The 13,536-nt window shown below is 33.9% G+C and overlaps 2 protein-coding genes across 15 annotated transcripts; both read left to right on the plus strand.

Moving 5' to 3' along the window:
* Positions 1 to 3,461: 3,461 nt before the first annotated feature.
* LOC107941233 (acyl-CoA-binding domain-containing protein 3) lies at positions 3,462 to 5,790 on the plus strand. Of its 3 annotated transcripts, none has more exons than XM_041106603.1 (5): positions 3,462 to 4,159; positions 4,486 to 4,591; positions 4,690 to 4,790; positions 4,933 to 5,007; positions 5,716 to 5,790. In XM_041106603.1, the coding sequence occupies exons 1-4, from the start codon at positions 3,552 to 3,554 to the stop codon at positions 5,000 to 5,002; spliced, it is 885 nt and encodes a 294-aa protein (XP_040962537.1). In that variant the 5' UTR covers positions 3,462 to 3,551; the 3' UTR covers positions 5,003 to 5,007; positions 5,716 to 5,790. The 3 variants fall into 3 exon arrangements, with proteins under 3 accessions (XP_040962537.1, XP_040962536.1, XP_040962535.1); XM_041106602.1 differs by lacking the exon at positions 5,716 to 5,790 and adding an exon at positions 5,448 to 5,714; XM_041106601.1 differs by lacking the exon at positions 5,716 to 5,790 and adding an exon at positions 5,390 to 5,714 and having other exon boundaries at positions 3,463 to 4,159.
* A 1,104-nt stretch (positions 5,791 to 6,894) lies between these two features.
* LOC107945356 (molybdate-anion transporter) lies at positions 6,895 to 10,380 on the plus strand. Of its 12 annotated transcripts, none has more exons than XR_005921548.1 (11): positions 6,895 to 7,250; positions 7,357 to 7,501; positions 7,644 to 7,824; positions 7,915 to 8,173; positions 8,502 to 8,587; positions 8,731 to 8,907; positions 9,012 to 9,097; positions 9,225 to 9,309; positions 9,595 to 9,689; positions 9,847 to 10,104; positions 10,210 to 10,380. XR_005921548.1 is itself a non-coding variant. In XM_016879323.2 (10 exons), exons 1-10 carry the CDS (start codon positions 7,037 to 7,039, stop codon positions 9,899 to 9,901), a joined length of 1,383 nt encoding a protein of 460 aa, XP_016734812.1. In that variant the 5' UTR covers positions 6,895 to 7,036; the 3' UTR covers positions 9,902 to 10,317. The 12 variants fall into 12 exon arrangements, 6 of the variants coding, with proteins under 6 accessions (XP_016734812.1, XP_016734811.1, XP_016734818.1 ...); XR_005921549.1 differs by having other exon boundaries at positions 7,644 to 7,812; positions 8,502 to 8,590; XR_001696519.2 differs by having other exon boundaries at positions 6,896 to 7,250; positions 8,502 to 8,590.
* The last annotated feature ends 3,156 nt before the right edge of the window (positions 10,381 to 13,536 follow it).

The raw sequence follows: 13,536 nt of genomic DNA on the forward strand, positions 1-13,536 counted from the left end.
ATGAGTCTCGATATGACTTATCTAGCGTGCTAATGGCGTCTATCGTTCTCTTTTGAACTTATCACCTTGCATTGGTGTGGCGTTCAATCCTTCTACAATTCCGTAAATCCACCTTAACCAAATAGAAATTGGGGTGACACTCTTTAGTGTTGAATCGTTTCTGGTGTTTAAGTTCACTTATCCATCCCCACCGAATATCTTATATTTTATCTTTATTATTTTATCCTTAAACCGAGCCAAACAAATTAGCTATCTTTCTCCATCCCCTTGTTGTCAAACCTATCCATATCCTACTTACCCCTTTGTGAACTTATATCCATCACTTTACTACATATTTTTAGCCGATTACAAACAAACCATCCTTTTGGTACGAAACTCCTCATCGACGATCGGGCATCTACGTGAAACGACTCGATTAACCTGGGCCGGATCACATCACATATCCCCTAAACACATTGAATCATAAAACATTAACTATAAACCCCGAAACCCCTAACCCCAGCCCTTAACCCTTAACCCCTAAACCCTTAACCCCAATCCTTAAGCCATATCCATAAACCCATAACTCATATCCCTTAAACCCTAAATTAAAGAACATATATAAATTATAAACCCTAAAACCTGATTCATAGCATATATATATAAACTATAAAGTGTAAACCCCATCCATTAAAAAATAAACAATAAACATAACCCCTAAAATGATAATGCCTCTAAAGTTCAAAAACAAAAGACTAAAACTTTTTGTGGCGTTTTAAACAAAAGCGCCAGTATTGGTTGACTATTCCAGCGTTTCTATAAAAGCGCCACCAATTTTTGAGAAGCTAAACATGGAAACGGCGTCGTCTCACTTAACTCTTTTGTGGCGCTTTTCGAGAAAACGCCACTAATTCTTGACTATGGCGGCATTTACTATTAAGCGCCACTAAAGTCTCTAAAAGCTATATAAAAACGGCATCATTTCCTTAACAGTTTACGGCGTTTTTAAACTAGTGCCACTAAAGGCCTTAAATGCTAAATAATAAACGACATCGTTTGCTTAATAGTCTTGCGGCGCTTATGTTAAAGCGCCGCTAATTCTTCACAGTTTGCGGCGTTTCTACGAAAGCGCCACCAATGTCACAAAAGCTCAACAAGCAAACGGCATCGTTTGGCTTAACTCATTTGCGGCGCTTTTTAGAAATCGCCGCTAATTTCTATATTTGGTGGCGTTTTTAGACAAGCGCCACTAAAGTCTCTAAAACCTAAATTGAAAACGACATCGTTTTCTTAACAGTTTTGCGGCACTTCTGATAAAGCGCCACTAAAGCTTCGCTACTACGGCGTTTTCCGAAAATCGCCACTAACGTCTCGAAAAGATAAATGAAAAACGACAACGTTTTCTTAACAGTCTTGCGACGCTTATGATAAAGCGCCGCTAATTCTTGACTATAGCGGCGTTTTTCATTAAGCGCCACTAAAGTCCCCAAAACCTAAACTGAAAATGGCAGTGTTTTTCTTAATAGTTTTTGCGGCGTTTATGACCAAACGCCGGTATTCTTGCATATTGTGGTGTTTCTAAGAAAGGGCCACACATGTTTAAAAGCTTAACAGGAAAACGGCATCATTGAATTGAACTCATTAGCGACGCTTCCTAGAAGCGCCGTTAATTCCTGTCTTCTGCGGCGTTTTTTTAAAATCGCCACTAATATCTCTGAATCCAAACAAAAAATGGCATCGTTCGCTTAGCTCTTTTGCGCCGCTATTGATGACATTTTGCGGCGTTTATTTTAGTTCGCCGCTAATGCTATATTTTTTGTAGCGTTTTTTGATTAAACGCCGCTATAAACGCCGCTAATAACCGGTTTTGGTATAGTGAGGGCTTGGAGCAATGCTAGATTAATTAGTTCGATTGAAATAAGCATTATTAACAATGTAGGAGGACATGGATTAGAGTGAGATGAAGTGTATCATCCTCTTATTTATGGTTGGGAAGGGACTAACCATTCAATTATCTTTTCATTTTGAATTAGCTGCAACATTAAATTTAGACATAGAATCAATAAAATTAAATCAACATTGCCCAAAAAGAAGAAAGAGAAGGAAAAGAATAATAAAAGAAACCTTGTATACGAAGCAAATTTTTTCTTTTCCTTTTTTCCTACTGTGATTAAGAGTTTTTCAAAATTTGGTTTGATTTAGAAAATTTGATTAAATGAACCCTATGTGATGACTTGATGGTTAAAGGTGTCCGCCGCTCGAGGTGTGATTTGAGTTCAAGTTACGTTGGTTATTCGAGTTTTATCCTGTTATCATAATTCAAAAAGAAAATCTGATTAAATAAAATTGAATGTCATAGATAACTAAGTTAACTTGAATTCAATTTTATTGCTATAGATCTGTTTATTTATCAATTTTGAAATAATATTTTAAAAAAATGTAATTTTATAGAAATCATTTATTAAATTAGAAGTAGAATATTTATTTTATATTATAAAAAATCAAAATTGAAATAAAAACATAAAAAATTCAATTAGATTCAAATTATTATAATTTTTAACGTATAAAACTAACATCGAATCCAATTCCATTTTTTTTAAATCAAACGAATCTTAAGAAAAGGAAAAAATAAAATAAAATAAAATCAAAACACTACCTTTCAAATAAATTTTCATTTATGATTGTTGTCAATTAAACTTTATAATTAGAGTCCGGTCATTATTCAAATAGTAAAAATATTTTATTTAATTATAATCTTAGAAAATAGACTATTAAATAATTTTAATATATTTTTGATAGGTTGTTATCATATCTGTTCTTTTTGATACAATACTTAAAATTACTCACAACCCTCATCAACCCTTAAATTAAATAGAAGGATAATGCGATTTAGCGTACTCGAACCTACATCCTCTTGTACTAGCAATTATGCCGATGTCAATCGAGTTAAGACTCAATCGGTAATTTTTTTTAATATGACTCCACAAGATCAAAAGAAAAAAAAGAAAATAAATATTCAGTTTAATTATGGCTCCAAGTCCTTATACTTTTTAAAATTTTAAGATTTAATCCCGTGCTTTTATTTTCTTAAATTTAATATTTAATTTGAAAAGTTTAATAAAATTATTAATAAATAGTTGCTAAATTTTAATACCTAACATTTTAATTTTTAAGGTATTGGTTTAAAACATATAGCCAATTGAGATTTAAAAATTTTGTAACAGTTATTATTAAATAAGCCCTAAATTCCTAGTAGAAAAAGAAAACGTAGAGGAATTAAATTGCAAAAGCTTGAAGAGTAAAGAGAGTAGGGGCAAATTAGACCTAAATATTCGGTAGTGATAGATAATTGGATACCTTAACCACATATACTATTTCACATACACCGCAGTTAGCGGAACAGTCCTTTTCGAAATAGCTTTCCCTCTTTAAACTTCAAACTCTTCCCCTACAAAAGTCCATGGACCGACACTTTTGCCTTATAATATCACTATATATACTTTGCTCTCCTTCTCAACTTCCCACTTCCACCAATCCCTTCTCTTCTCTTGTTTTTCTTTCTTTGGGTAGCCATGGAAATTTTTCTTTCTTTTTCTTTTATTATTTCCTTCCTTCTGGCTAAGCTTCTTTCCTTTTCTTCTATCATTGATCAACATCTAGAGATCGTGTCGAGATTATATGCGGAAGTCAAAACTGAATCAGAAAAACATGAAGTTGAAGAAGTTGATGCTTTATGTGAATCCGTGGAAGAAATTGGTACCCATGAAGAGTCTTCGAATGGTAGTGAAGAATTAATTAGAGAAACAGAGGGAACTGTTGAAGGAATTAGTTCACCTGAAGAGAATTTTGTTAGTGAAACCACTGAGATTGAACTAGCTAAAGAGGATGAAGAAGGGATTGAGGATTTGATGTGTGATAAAGAGAATGGAGGAGGTTGCTTATTGGAGGGGTCATCATCATCATCATCTGATGATGATTGGGAGGGTATTGAACGAACCGAATTGGAGAAAGATTTTGGTGCAGCGGTGAGTTTTTCGGTGCAAAAAAGTAATGCTGATCAAGATTTGAAACTTGGTAATGATTTAAAGATGCAATTGTATGGACTTCACAAGATTGCCACTCAAGGGCCTTGCCACGAGCCTCAGCCGATGCCATTCAAGTTATCTGCTCGTGCAAAGTGGTAAAATTCCCCCCTCTGAATTTTGGTTTTTAATTTTTCTACTTCCTCTTGAATTTGGAATAGGAAACCCTATCTAATTTGTGTGTAATAATGTGCTTTCTGTATCTATTTTAAGAACTTGATTGATAGAAATTTCATGAAGAATGATGAATGGAATTGACTTGACTTGATGAATAGTGAAAATGTAAAGAATAAAACCATATATATTGATTCAAACAGTACAGTGATTCCCAATTGCTTTGTTGGTTCAACTTAGATCCTTCCCTTTTTTATCTTTGATAATCGTCTTCCATATGATTGAAGAAACTGATTTTTCTTCATTACAGGAATGCCTGGAAAAAACTTGGTAATATGAGTCTAGAAGCAGCTATGGAGTTGTATATCACCCTAGTTTCAAGAAGCATCCCTGGGTGGATGCAACCTGACATTTGTGTAAGTTGGCTTCCCACGTCTTGCGGTGCGGTTTTCCGATCACTTAAAGCAAACTTGGATTTCCCCATTCATGTTCCTTGCTTGTGTTGATGTTGCAGGGGGATGGTAAACAGGATTATGTAGATGCCAAAGCCTCTAGCAAGCCACCTTTGGATGTCAAAACAATCGCAGTAAACCTAGCTATAGATGTGGATTACAGGTAAATAGTACAAGTACTTTCATCTGGGACTTGATTCCATTCGGGACAAGAATCCTGCGGCTCCATGCATGTCTGCAGTGAACTAAGGCCTTAAATTCTCTTTCATTGCTTGACTTATTTTCACTGTTGACTACTCCTACAGGACTTCTAATGAGTTAATGACTAACATTCAAAATATTGACTGGATGAAACCTGCTGTCTATACTCCATGAATAAGGTATTGCCATTGCATGTTTCTGTTTTATTTTGTATGTTGATAGTTCCAATAACATATAGGGGAATTTCATGAATGGTTCTTAATCTCTTTATGGATCTTAGTTTCATATTTCTGAATATGCACCTTTGTTAAAACCAATTCTCCGGTATATGCCGATGTGTTTGACAGTGGTATGCTTTAAACGTGTTGACACAATTACACTTTGCAAGATATGCTAACAAAATGTGTCAAATCTGGAAATTTTGAGGAAACTAAATGACTGTAAAAATGTTAAATACTTGATGATGGTGCAAGCATATTATAGTAATGCAACTTGAGAATATCTTTTCCCTAGGATTTAACAACTTGCAGAAGACTAATTTATAAATTCTATGAATTACAGTTATGTGATTTGAGCTGCACTCAGCACGAAATCCTGAGGATCGTTTTTTTGTTGCCAGTTTGATATTCATCAACGTGCTTTGAATCATCTCAAAAATCTCAGTTACATCTACAAACAACAATGGATAAGGAGGAGTTTGGATCAAGATTATTAGGAGCTTCTTAGTTATATATATAAAAAGTATATATTAGACTGTTGATAAAGAATAAAAGAACTAACAAATTTGTCAAATAACATAGACCCTCATTCTTGATTCCCATTTAGGGCAGATATTTGTCATTCATTGGTTCATTCTTTTCTCTCAATACATATTTGCATTTGTACAGCTTTCAGCTTTGTGATTTTTGGTTTGAGGGGATTGTGAAGCCTTTTCCATGATTCTTAATGGAGTTGTTCTCTTATATTATGATGATGATGATGATGATGATGATGATGATGTAATTCTTCAAAGGCTTTTCAAAGGTTAAATTTTACTATTAGTCCTTGTACTTTATTAAAGTTATGGATTTAGTTCACATATTTTAATTTGATCAATTTTAACTTTGTACTTTTTGAATTTTAAAATTTTAGTCTTGACCCAAAATTTAAGCATTTAAACTTATTGTTTAAATTTAATTACTAGTCTTGTACTATGTGCATAATTGTAAATTTAGTTTGGATAATTCTAAATTCTTATAAAGTTTGAATTTTAAAATTTCAATCTTAATGCAAATGATAATAATTATTCCATTAATTAAATTTTTAGTGAGTAATGTGGAAATAATAATCTGACATGGCATTACATATATAATAATATGTTTGTTACATCATATTTTAAAAATAGTAGAACTTAATGAATTTAATAGTTATTGTTTAGTGAGGGTTGAAATTTAAAATTTAAAATTTAAAATGTTTAAGGACTAAAATGACCAAATTAATTTGAAAGACTAAATATACAATTTTCGCAAACTACAAAGACTAATAAAAGAATTAACTATTATCCAAAATTATTTGCAAACTACAAGGATTAAAATACCCTTTTTTTAAGGGTGAGTATTTCATACATAGTGTACTTTTTTAATCCACGTAATGATGGCAAACCTGAATCGTTCAGTGGATTTTGCACCAATCTGTTTTGAATGGAGTGAATTTTTTTTCTTTGAAAATTGGATATAGGGCGGGGCAGATGGATTACTTGCCCCACCTGCTCCGCTTAAAACACTTATAAAACACTTAAAAATTAACATGTACTCTTATAAAATGCTTCTTAACCTCCTGAATATGGTTGTGGAGTCTAAAATCTCCATTAATGTACCAAATAATTTTTTTAAAGCAACATATATCTTTTTTTTTCATACACATTTAAATCCAATAACAAAAACCAATAATATATTTCTTATTGTTAATATCCTAAATTTTTATTTTTCAAAAAATGTGCTTGCTAAGAAATATTTGGTTTAGAAGTTGTTATTTGAAACGCAGCGTTTTGAGTATAACAGTAAAACGACGGGTATGCCTGAAACTTGAGAAACGAATCCCACTTCTCCTTTCTCAGTTTCCACTTGTCAGTTGCCTCAAACCAAATCAAATGCGTTACCGATAATAACTTTGGATCTCCTCCCCTAATCTTAAATCCCGATCCGATCTTGGGTTCCGTCTGAGATCGAAATGGGGATCGTGATCGAAACCTTCATTTGGGAACCAAGTTCTTCCGTGTTCATTTTCATTTTCTTTTCATCTTTTCTCTTACTTTCTCTCTTCCCTTTCTATCTCTCCAAACACGCTCCCACCACCAAATCTTCTTCTTTGTCCGACCACCCTTTCTCGTCCTCTTCACCCCGCTTCCAACTTTACTTTCTCCTTCTCTATTCCCTCGCATCAGGTACATTATTTGTTTTTAAAAAAATTCAAACTTTTTTTTTAATTTAAAGCAAAAAAGGAAAAAGAACTGATAGTTGATCTGATTTCTACGTCTTTTTTTTTTCTAGTATTGGATGGATTGTGGTTGGTGTACGGAGAGTTTGAGCTGGTTTACTATGGGATAAGTAAGGAAGATACGGTGACGTTTATGCTTATTGGATTTGGAGCTGCTCTTTTTGTTGGTAGTCTCTTAGGTCTTGTCTCTGATTTAATGTGAGTAAAACTAAACCTTTTCATGGTTATTTAATCACTTTAAGTAATTTTTTTTATGAATTACCCAATGTTAGCTATGGATTAATCAAGGGTTGTATAATTGTGAAAATTTTGATAGTTTTATTTATTTTTATTTATGTAGAGGTCGAAAGAAAACTTGTTTGGTGTTTTTTATCTTGCACCTTATTGTTGGGATATGGAAGATGGTTGCACCAAGTCCTAGCTTTTGGGTAGCAAATTTATGTTTGTCTTTGGCAACGTCAATATTTTCCTTCAGTTTCGAGACATGGGCTGTTGTTGAACATGACAAGGTTGACTCAAAGGTTCAGTTCTTTCTCAATGTGATTCTCTGGTTTCTAAGAAACAAATGAAAACTCTGAACATGATGGTATGCATTCTTTCTATTTTTGCAGCCGGGTCATAGGCAAGATATTTTGAATGAAACATTTTGGTTGATGACTTTTTTTGAGTCCGCATCTTTGATTGGAAGTCAAGTGATTGGTAATTGGATGGTGGGTGGTAATTTGGAGAAAGGGATTGGATCTCCTTCCATTGCAGCCACCTTACTGGCGATACTAGGCATCGCCTGCATGTCCAGACATTATGATGGAACTACGAAGATAATGACATTTAAGGATTATAGGATGTCCTTTTCTGTGTATATCCTTGGTGGTAAGAATTTTGTAGTTTCATTAGTTCTTTTTTCTTATTCATGGATGGAAACGAACTCTTAAGGGCAGAACTTTCTAAAATGACCATTTTAGCAGCGTTTTGAGATTAGCCTATTTGTAATTGAACATTTAAAGCTAAAAGTAATAAATGTGTGTCACATCATCAAATACATGCACTCATCTAAGGTAGATTGGGGTTTATCTGTCTTCGCTAATGAGTTCTACGTGGTTGTATGTCTGGGTTTTGCAGAAGATCCTACCTTTGATTCTTAGTGTTCCTATCTTACCAAAAAAAAGAGAAAATGTTATAAAGTGCTTGTGTTCTGCAGATAGAAGGATATGGCTACTAGCGTGTGCACAAGCTTGCCTTCATTTCTCCATTGCAGTTTTCTGGATTCTTTGGGCCCCAACACTGGTGGTAACATCATATCTATTGTTGACGACATGTGATTAGTTTTTTTCAGTTTTTCTGTTTATTCCCTTTAGGTTTCCAAATTATCATCTTGGAAGCTTGATTTCTTTGAAGTATTCCATTTGAAGGTGATTTTTATATGTTAGGCTGATGGTCGAGAAGCTTTTCTAGGGTTGATATATCCATGCTTGCTGGGAGCAAGGATGTTAGGAAGCACAGTGTTTCCTTGGCTTATTAATGCTTCTCTTCGAACTGAGGATTGCTTAACATGTGCATTTGTCGTACAGGCTCTTCTTTTATCTATAATAGCTTATGATTACGAGGTAAGTTCGTGTTGTCTCTCTGTATGTATTTGTAAATGTATAAGTTAGGGCGCCTTGTTTTTTATTACATTCATGGTCTCAGAGTTATGTGATCTGAATTGCAGGAAATTGGAGTTCTCGTCACACAGTTTTCTTTATACCATGCCTGCATTGGCCTAATTCTGCCTTTGCTTGCAAGATTGAGAACCATGTATGCTGCACCTTTTTCTTTTTCAAGTTTTTAGGAAGTCCTTTTTTTTCCCTTTTCCTTTCTTTCTTATTGCCCCTTTTATTCGTAGAAATTAGTTTTAGATCACTTTGCTGTAATCATGTTATAGGTATGTGCCAAATGAGTTGCGTGGAGGAATGATAAGCCTTTCTCTGGCTCCTGCAAATGCAGCAATTTTGTTTATTCTCATGCAGGTGTGTCCCTGGCTGATTTATGCACCAATTAACATCTGCATGCATGTGTGCTCTTTTTTCTCTTCTTGTATGAAACAAGATATATCTCTTCTGTCTCCTTTCATCTGCTGCTGCTATGAATTGGTTAAGAATGACTGAAGGCATTGTTTTTTCCCTGAGCACTTGAGTGTAGGAAAAATGAATTTATGCTTCTGCTCAATGAATCTTGTGGTAGAATTTGTTGTATGATATATAATTCTATTTTTTTTTCTGATGAACTTACTGGCCAGCTTCTTCATGTTGCAGAGAGGCTATTATAGGACCATTGAGAACTCAACAATGATAGCGTTTGCTGCAGTTGGGTTATTCATGGCGGCTGGGTGCATGTATGTTTTGAAACGGTGCGGAAAGCAACCATATCAAAACTGGCACAAATTATGATTTTTCAATTCCCAATTTTAGCCAGCGTTGACGGTATCTTGGAGTCTGTTATTAGTCACTGATTGAACTGAAGGATAAAACATAAAGTATCCTCAAGCGTCAAATTACCACATGCAGGGAGGCATTCAAAGGGGATATGAAGGAAGAACCTATTTCAACTTTCAAGGATTAAGTAAGTTTATAGTGATAACCTCCCAAGATGTCTACTGAGAAATACAAGCAAAGAGATAGTCAGCTGGCATCAATGGCCGTTGAATTCCCTTGCAAGTTTTATCCAATTAAAGCGAACACGTTTTACAAGCAAGTTTGTTCTGCTCCGCAAGTTCAGCTGGGAATGATAAGAGGATGGCAGCTTAAAACTGGATAAATGCAGCGGTGAGTCTATTTGTGTTTTTTTTTTTTGTAGGAATTTATGTTTATAGAGTTGCAATTGCCTCGGGCTCGCTCGAAATGTTCATTGAGAATCAAATCTTTTTGCAGGGGTTTTTCTGTTTGTTTAGATTAGGAAGATAAGAAGCTCTTGGCTTCGGCTTATGGCTGACAGATTTCTTTTGTAGAATTGAAAATGAGAAAGCATTGTTTGATCCACTGTGTCTCTTATGTTATCCATACTCATATCCAAATATATATCAAAGACTGGTGAATCAGGAACCTATTTGCTATCATATAGACAGGAAGTCCAGAAATCTGGTTGATCCCTGATCCACTTTGTAGCCACCCCTTTTGCCACTTTGATAACAGGACAACTCCCATGAACATATGTCTGCAAAACCAACCACCAACCACTTATGTTGTTTCATAATGATAAAAAAACCAACGTTATTGTTGTTTAAGCCATGAATATTAAACTGAAACTAAAGAGAGAAGAAAACACTGACATTATTGATTGAACTGTTTGGAAACAAGGAGTAAAATAGAAGTCCATCTCACTTTCAGTCCAATAGATTTCTTAAAATCATAATTTCCATCTATTTTCAACTCATTATGCGGTAAAAGTACTATAGAAGCCTTTCTATTAGAAATCGGATTGTATTTTGTCCTCTCTATTTAAAAAATGAGTAAGCTATTTTTTGTGGCAAATTGGTCATTTTTGGTAAAAAATTCATTCGTTTGTACGATCAAAAATTTGTGTGATTGACGGAATAACCAAATAGTGATGTAATGTGTCATGTGTATTTTATGTTGACGTGTATGTACGGGTCAAATTTTTACAATAGAAATGGATAGAAATTTTTAATAGGATTGGTTTGCTCTTTGATCTAATATACAAAGATCAATTTGTCTATTCTTTTACTAGAAGGATAAAATACAAGCAGACCCTTAAACATTAATATTTGATATTCACAAGTCTTCAAGTTTATACGTCAAATGGAAATGCAGCTTCTCTCCTTCCTCAACATATGATAAGTACACCAAGAATGTAGCAACCTTCTCCAAATTTATCACATTATTTTTTTTTTAAGTTATACCAATAGAATATCAAATAATTTGATTAGCCACGCCTACGTTACCATTCACAATAAAAAAGACTCAGCAAACGAAGAAAATGTAGCCTACCTTTTGGCTTTTTTGGAGGCCATATCGCTCAAATATCAAATACATTTCTGCCCTACCCCATAGCATAACACGTTGAAGCCTGAAACATGAAACCATCAATCAAATCATATCCCAAGCTAATTTTAAGAAAACCTCAAGAAAGTTAACCAATCTAACAAAATTTTGCACTTAACCAATGTAATACCCCATACCTGACTTGATTACCAAGTTTGAGCTACAAGATGCCACAATCGTTGCTGGAGAAATGACGATAAATTATATTCAAATTCCATCATTAGACATTTAGATACGAGTATTACATGCATAAAACATGATATATATTATTTTCGGGTCATTTATGAGCATATGAAAGCTTATGCCATCTCGAGGTTGAACGAGGACTAAACTGCAACCTTGTCAAAGCTTTCTAGGTTGGTGTTGCAACTTTCAGGGCTCGGTGTTGCGACCTTGAAGACAGTAAGCAAGCTTCCCAACCTGAGGACCAAATTGTAAAGTTTTCAAAATAATATAGAGCTAGCTTCGCAACTTCAAACAGGGGATGCCGCGACGAGGAGGGTTGACATCGTGACATTCAAGAAGTGAAGTCGCGACTTCCTCAGTAGTCCACTAAGTTCCCAATTTCTTTTGATTCAACCTAACATATGACAACAATGTTTGGCCTCAAGGCCCCAATCAACCATTCAACACAAATAGACATACTTAACATACCATTTTAGAGTCATTAACACCTTTACCATACATAAGCATTAACCATTTCATTTCATTCACAACATCATTTCCCAAAATTGACCATTTACAATTTGAAACTAGATAATCTTAGGTACATATCATTAACAGAACAAAAAAAGCTATACAAACTTAGTTGAGTCGAAATCTGCTATCCGAATGTTGAATTCACCTTCAGAGTCTTTGAGAAATACCTGTACTTGTGCACGAAATTAACAAAACGTATGCTGAGCGTAAAGCTCAATGATACTTTCATGATTCAAGATAACATAGCATAACATAAACATTTGTACATAATCATATTGAGTATAATTTCATTGTTTATTAAGTTATATCTCATCAAACCAACACATTACATATCATAGATATAAGTGAGTACATATATGACAAATAACGATTTGATTCTTTCAATATTTGCTAGAGATGTAATCTACACATACTAAATCATGAATCAAATACACATTATACATGTTTTTAACATCATGCCAACCAATTCCATATTTCATCAACATCATTTACCTTTTCAACTTACCATTCAAATCCATTCCTAGAGTCGATTGACTCATTGACATTCATTTCGCCCCTTAAAGACTCGTTTTCAATTGATTTGCATAATAGGTTATATGCTTTCTCTATCATATTTCACATATATACACATCTGATTCCATATCATCATATGATTTCATTCAGTATCATTTATCAAACTTACAATTTATAATCCATATTAACCTGACTTGAATTTGGACGAATACACGGATCGTCCAACCAACACACCATTGGATAAAACGAAGTAGGGGAAACTGTAACATATAGTGCATAGTGGAGCACGAAGCGCATTCTGGCACACAAATTGCATCTTGGCTCATAAGCACATAAACCGATACACAATCCAATCCTATGGCATGCCAATTATATCTGACTCAGCTCGACTAGTTAATAAGGTACCAATGTTCAATTTCATTTTACAGTTCAATTCATATATCAATTCTCTATCACAATCATAATAACAACCCAATTAATTATCAATACACATTATATCTCATGTCATATAACATATTTCCATCCAATTTCCATTTCACATCACATTCCAATTAATTAATGTTATTTTCCATTTTATTCATTTTAGTCCACTATCTCAATATTCCATACCAAACTCAATCAAAACAATTCATACTATCACCATGTAATAACCTTGATATTCAACTATTCAATTAACATGTATAAGCAAGCAAATTAAACGATCTTGAATCATAAAAGTACAAACTGGGATTTCGAGTCACTCGTCGATAACTTTTGCTTTTCTTTTCCTCTCGCTTAGCGTCGACGTTAGCTACGTATGATAACAAACAGAATGAAAAATATCAATTTCCATCAATTCAAATTCAAATTCAAATTCAAGCAAATTAAAATCCTATTTCACATTTACTCATTAGGGACCCTATACTTTTTATTCCTAGCATAATTTCATGATAATTTTTCATTTTATTCAATTTGGTCCCTAATGTAACAAAGCTAATAATAAAA

The sequence above is a fragment of the Gossypium hirsutum genome, chromosome D12, assembly GCF_007990345.1.
Source record: "Gossypium hirsutum isolate 1008001.06 chromosome D12, Gossypium_hirsutum_v2.1, whole genome shotgun sequence".
Lineage (NCBI taxonomy): Eukaryota > Viridiplantae > Streptophyta > Magnoliopsida > Malvales > Malvaceae > Gossypium > Gossypium hirsutum.

What these genes read in the sequence shown, in the direction of transcription:
- LOC107941233 (XM_041106603.1), top strand. Translation starts at nt 3,552, where the DNA reads ATGGAAATTTTTCTTTCTTTTTCTTTTATTATTTCCTTCCTTCTGGCT. An exon ending in TTATCTGCTCGTGCAAAGTG is followed by an intron (nt 4,160 to 4,485) that starts GTAAAATTCCCC and finishes TCTTCATTACAG; the next exon opens with GAATGCCTGGAAAAAACTTG. An exon ending in GGATGCAACCTGACATTTGT is followed by an intron (nt 4,592 to 4,689) that starts GTAAGTTGGCTT and finishes TTGATGTTGCAG; the next exon opens with GGGGATGGTAAACAGGATTA.
- LOC107945356 (XM_016879322.2), top strand. Translation starts at nt 7,037, where the DNA reads ATGGGGATCGTGATCGAAACCTTCATTTGGGAACCAAGTTCTTCCGTG. An exon ending in TAATAGCTTATGATTACGAG is followed by an intron (nt 8,908 to 9,011) that starts GTAAGTTCGTGT and finishes TCTGAATTGCAG; the next exon opens with GAAATTGGAGTTCTCGTCAC. An exon ending in TTTTGTTTATTCTCATGCAG is followed by an intron (nt 9,310 to 9,594) that starts GTGTGTCCCTGG and finishes TTCATGTTGCAG; the next exon opens with AGAGGCTATTATAGGACCAT.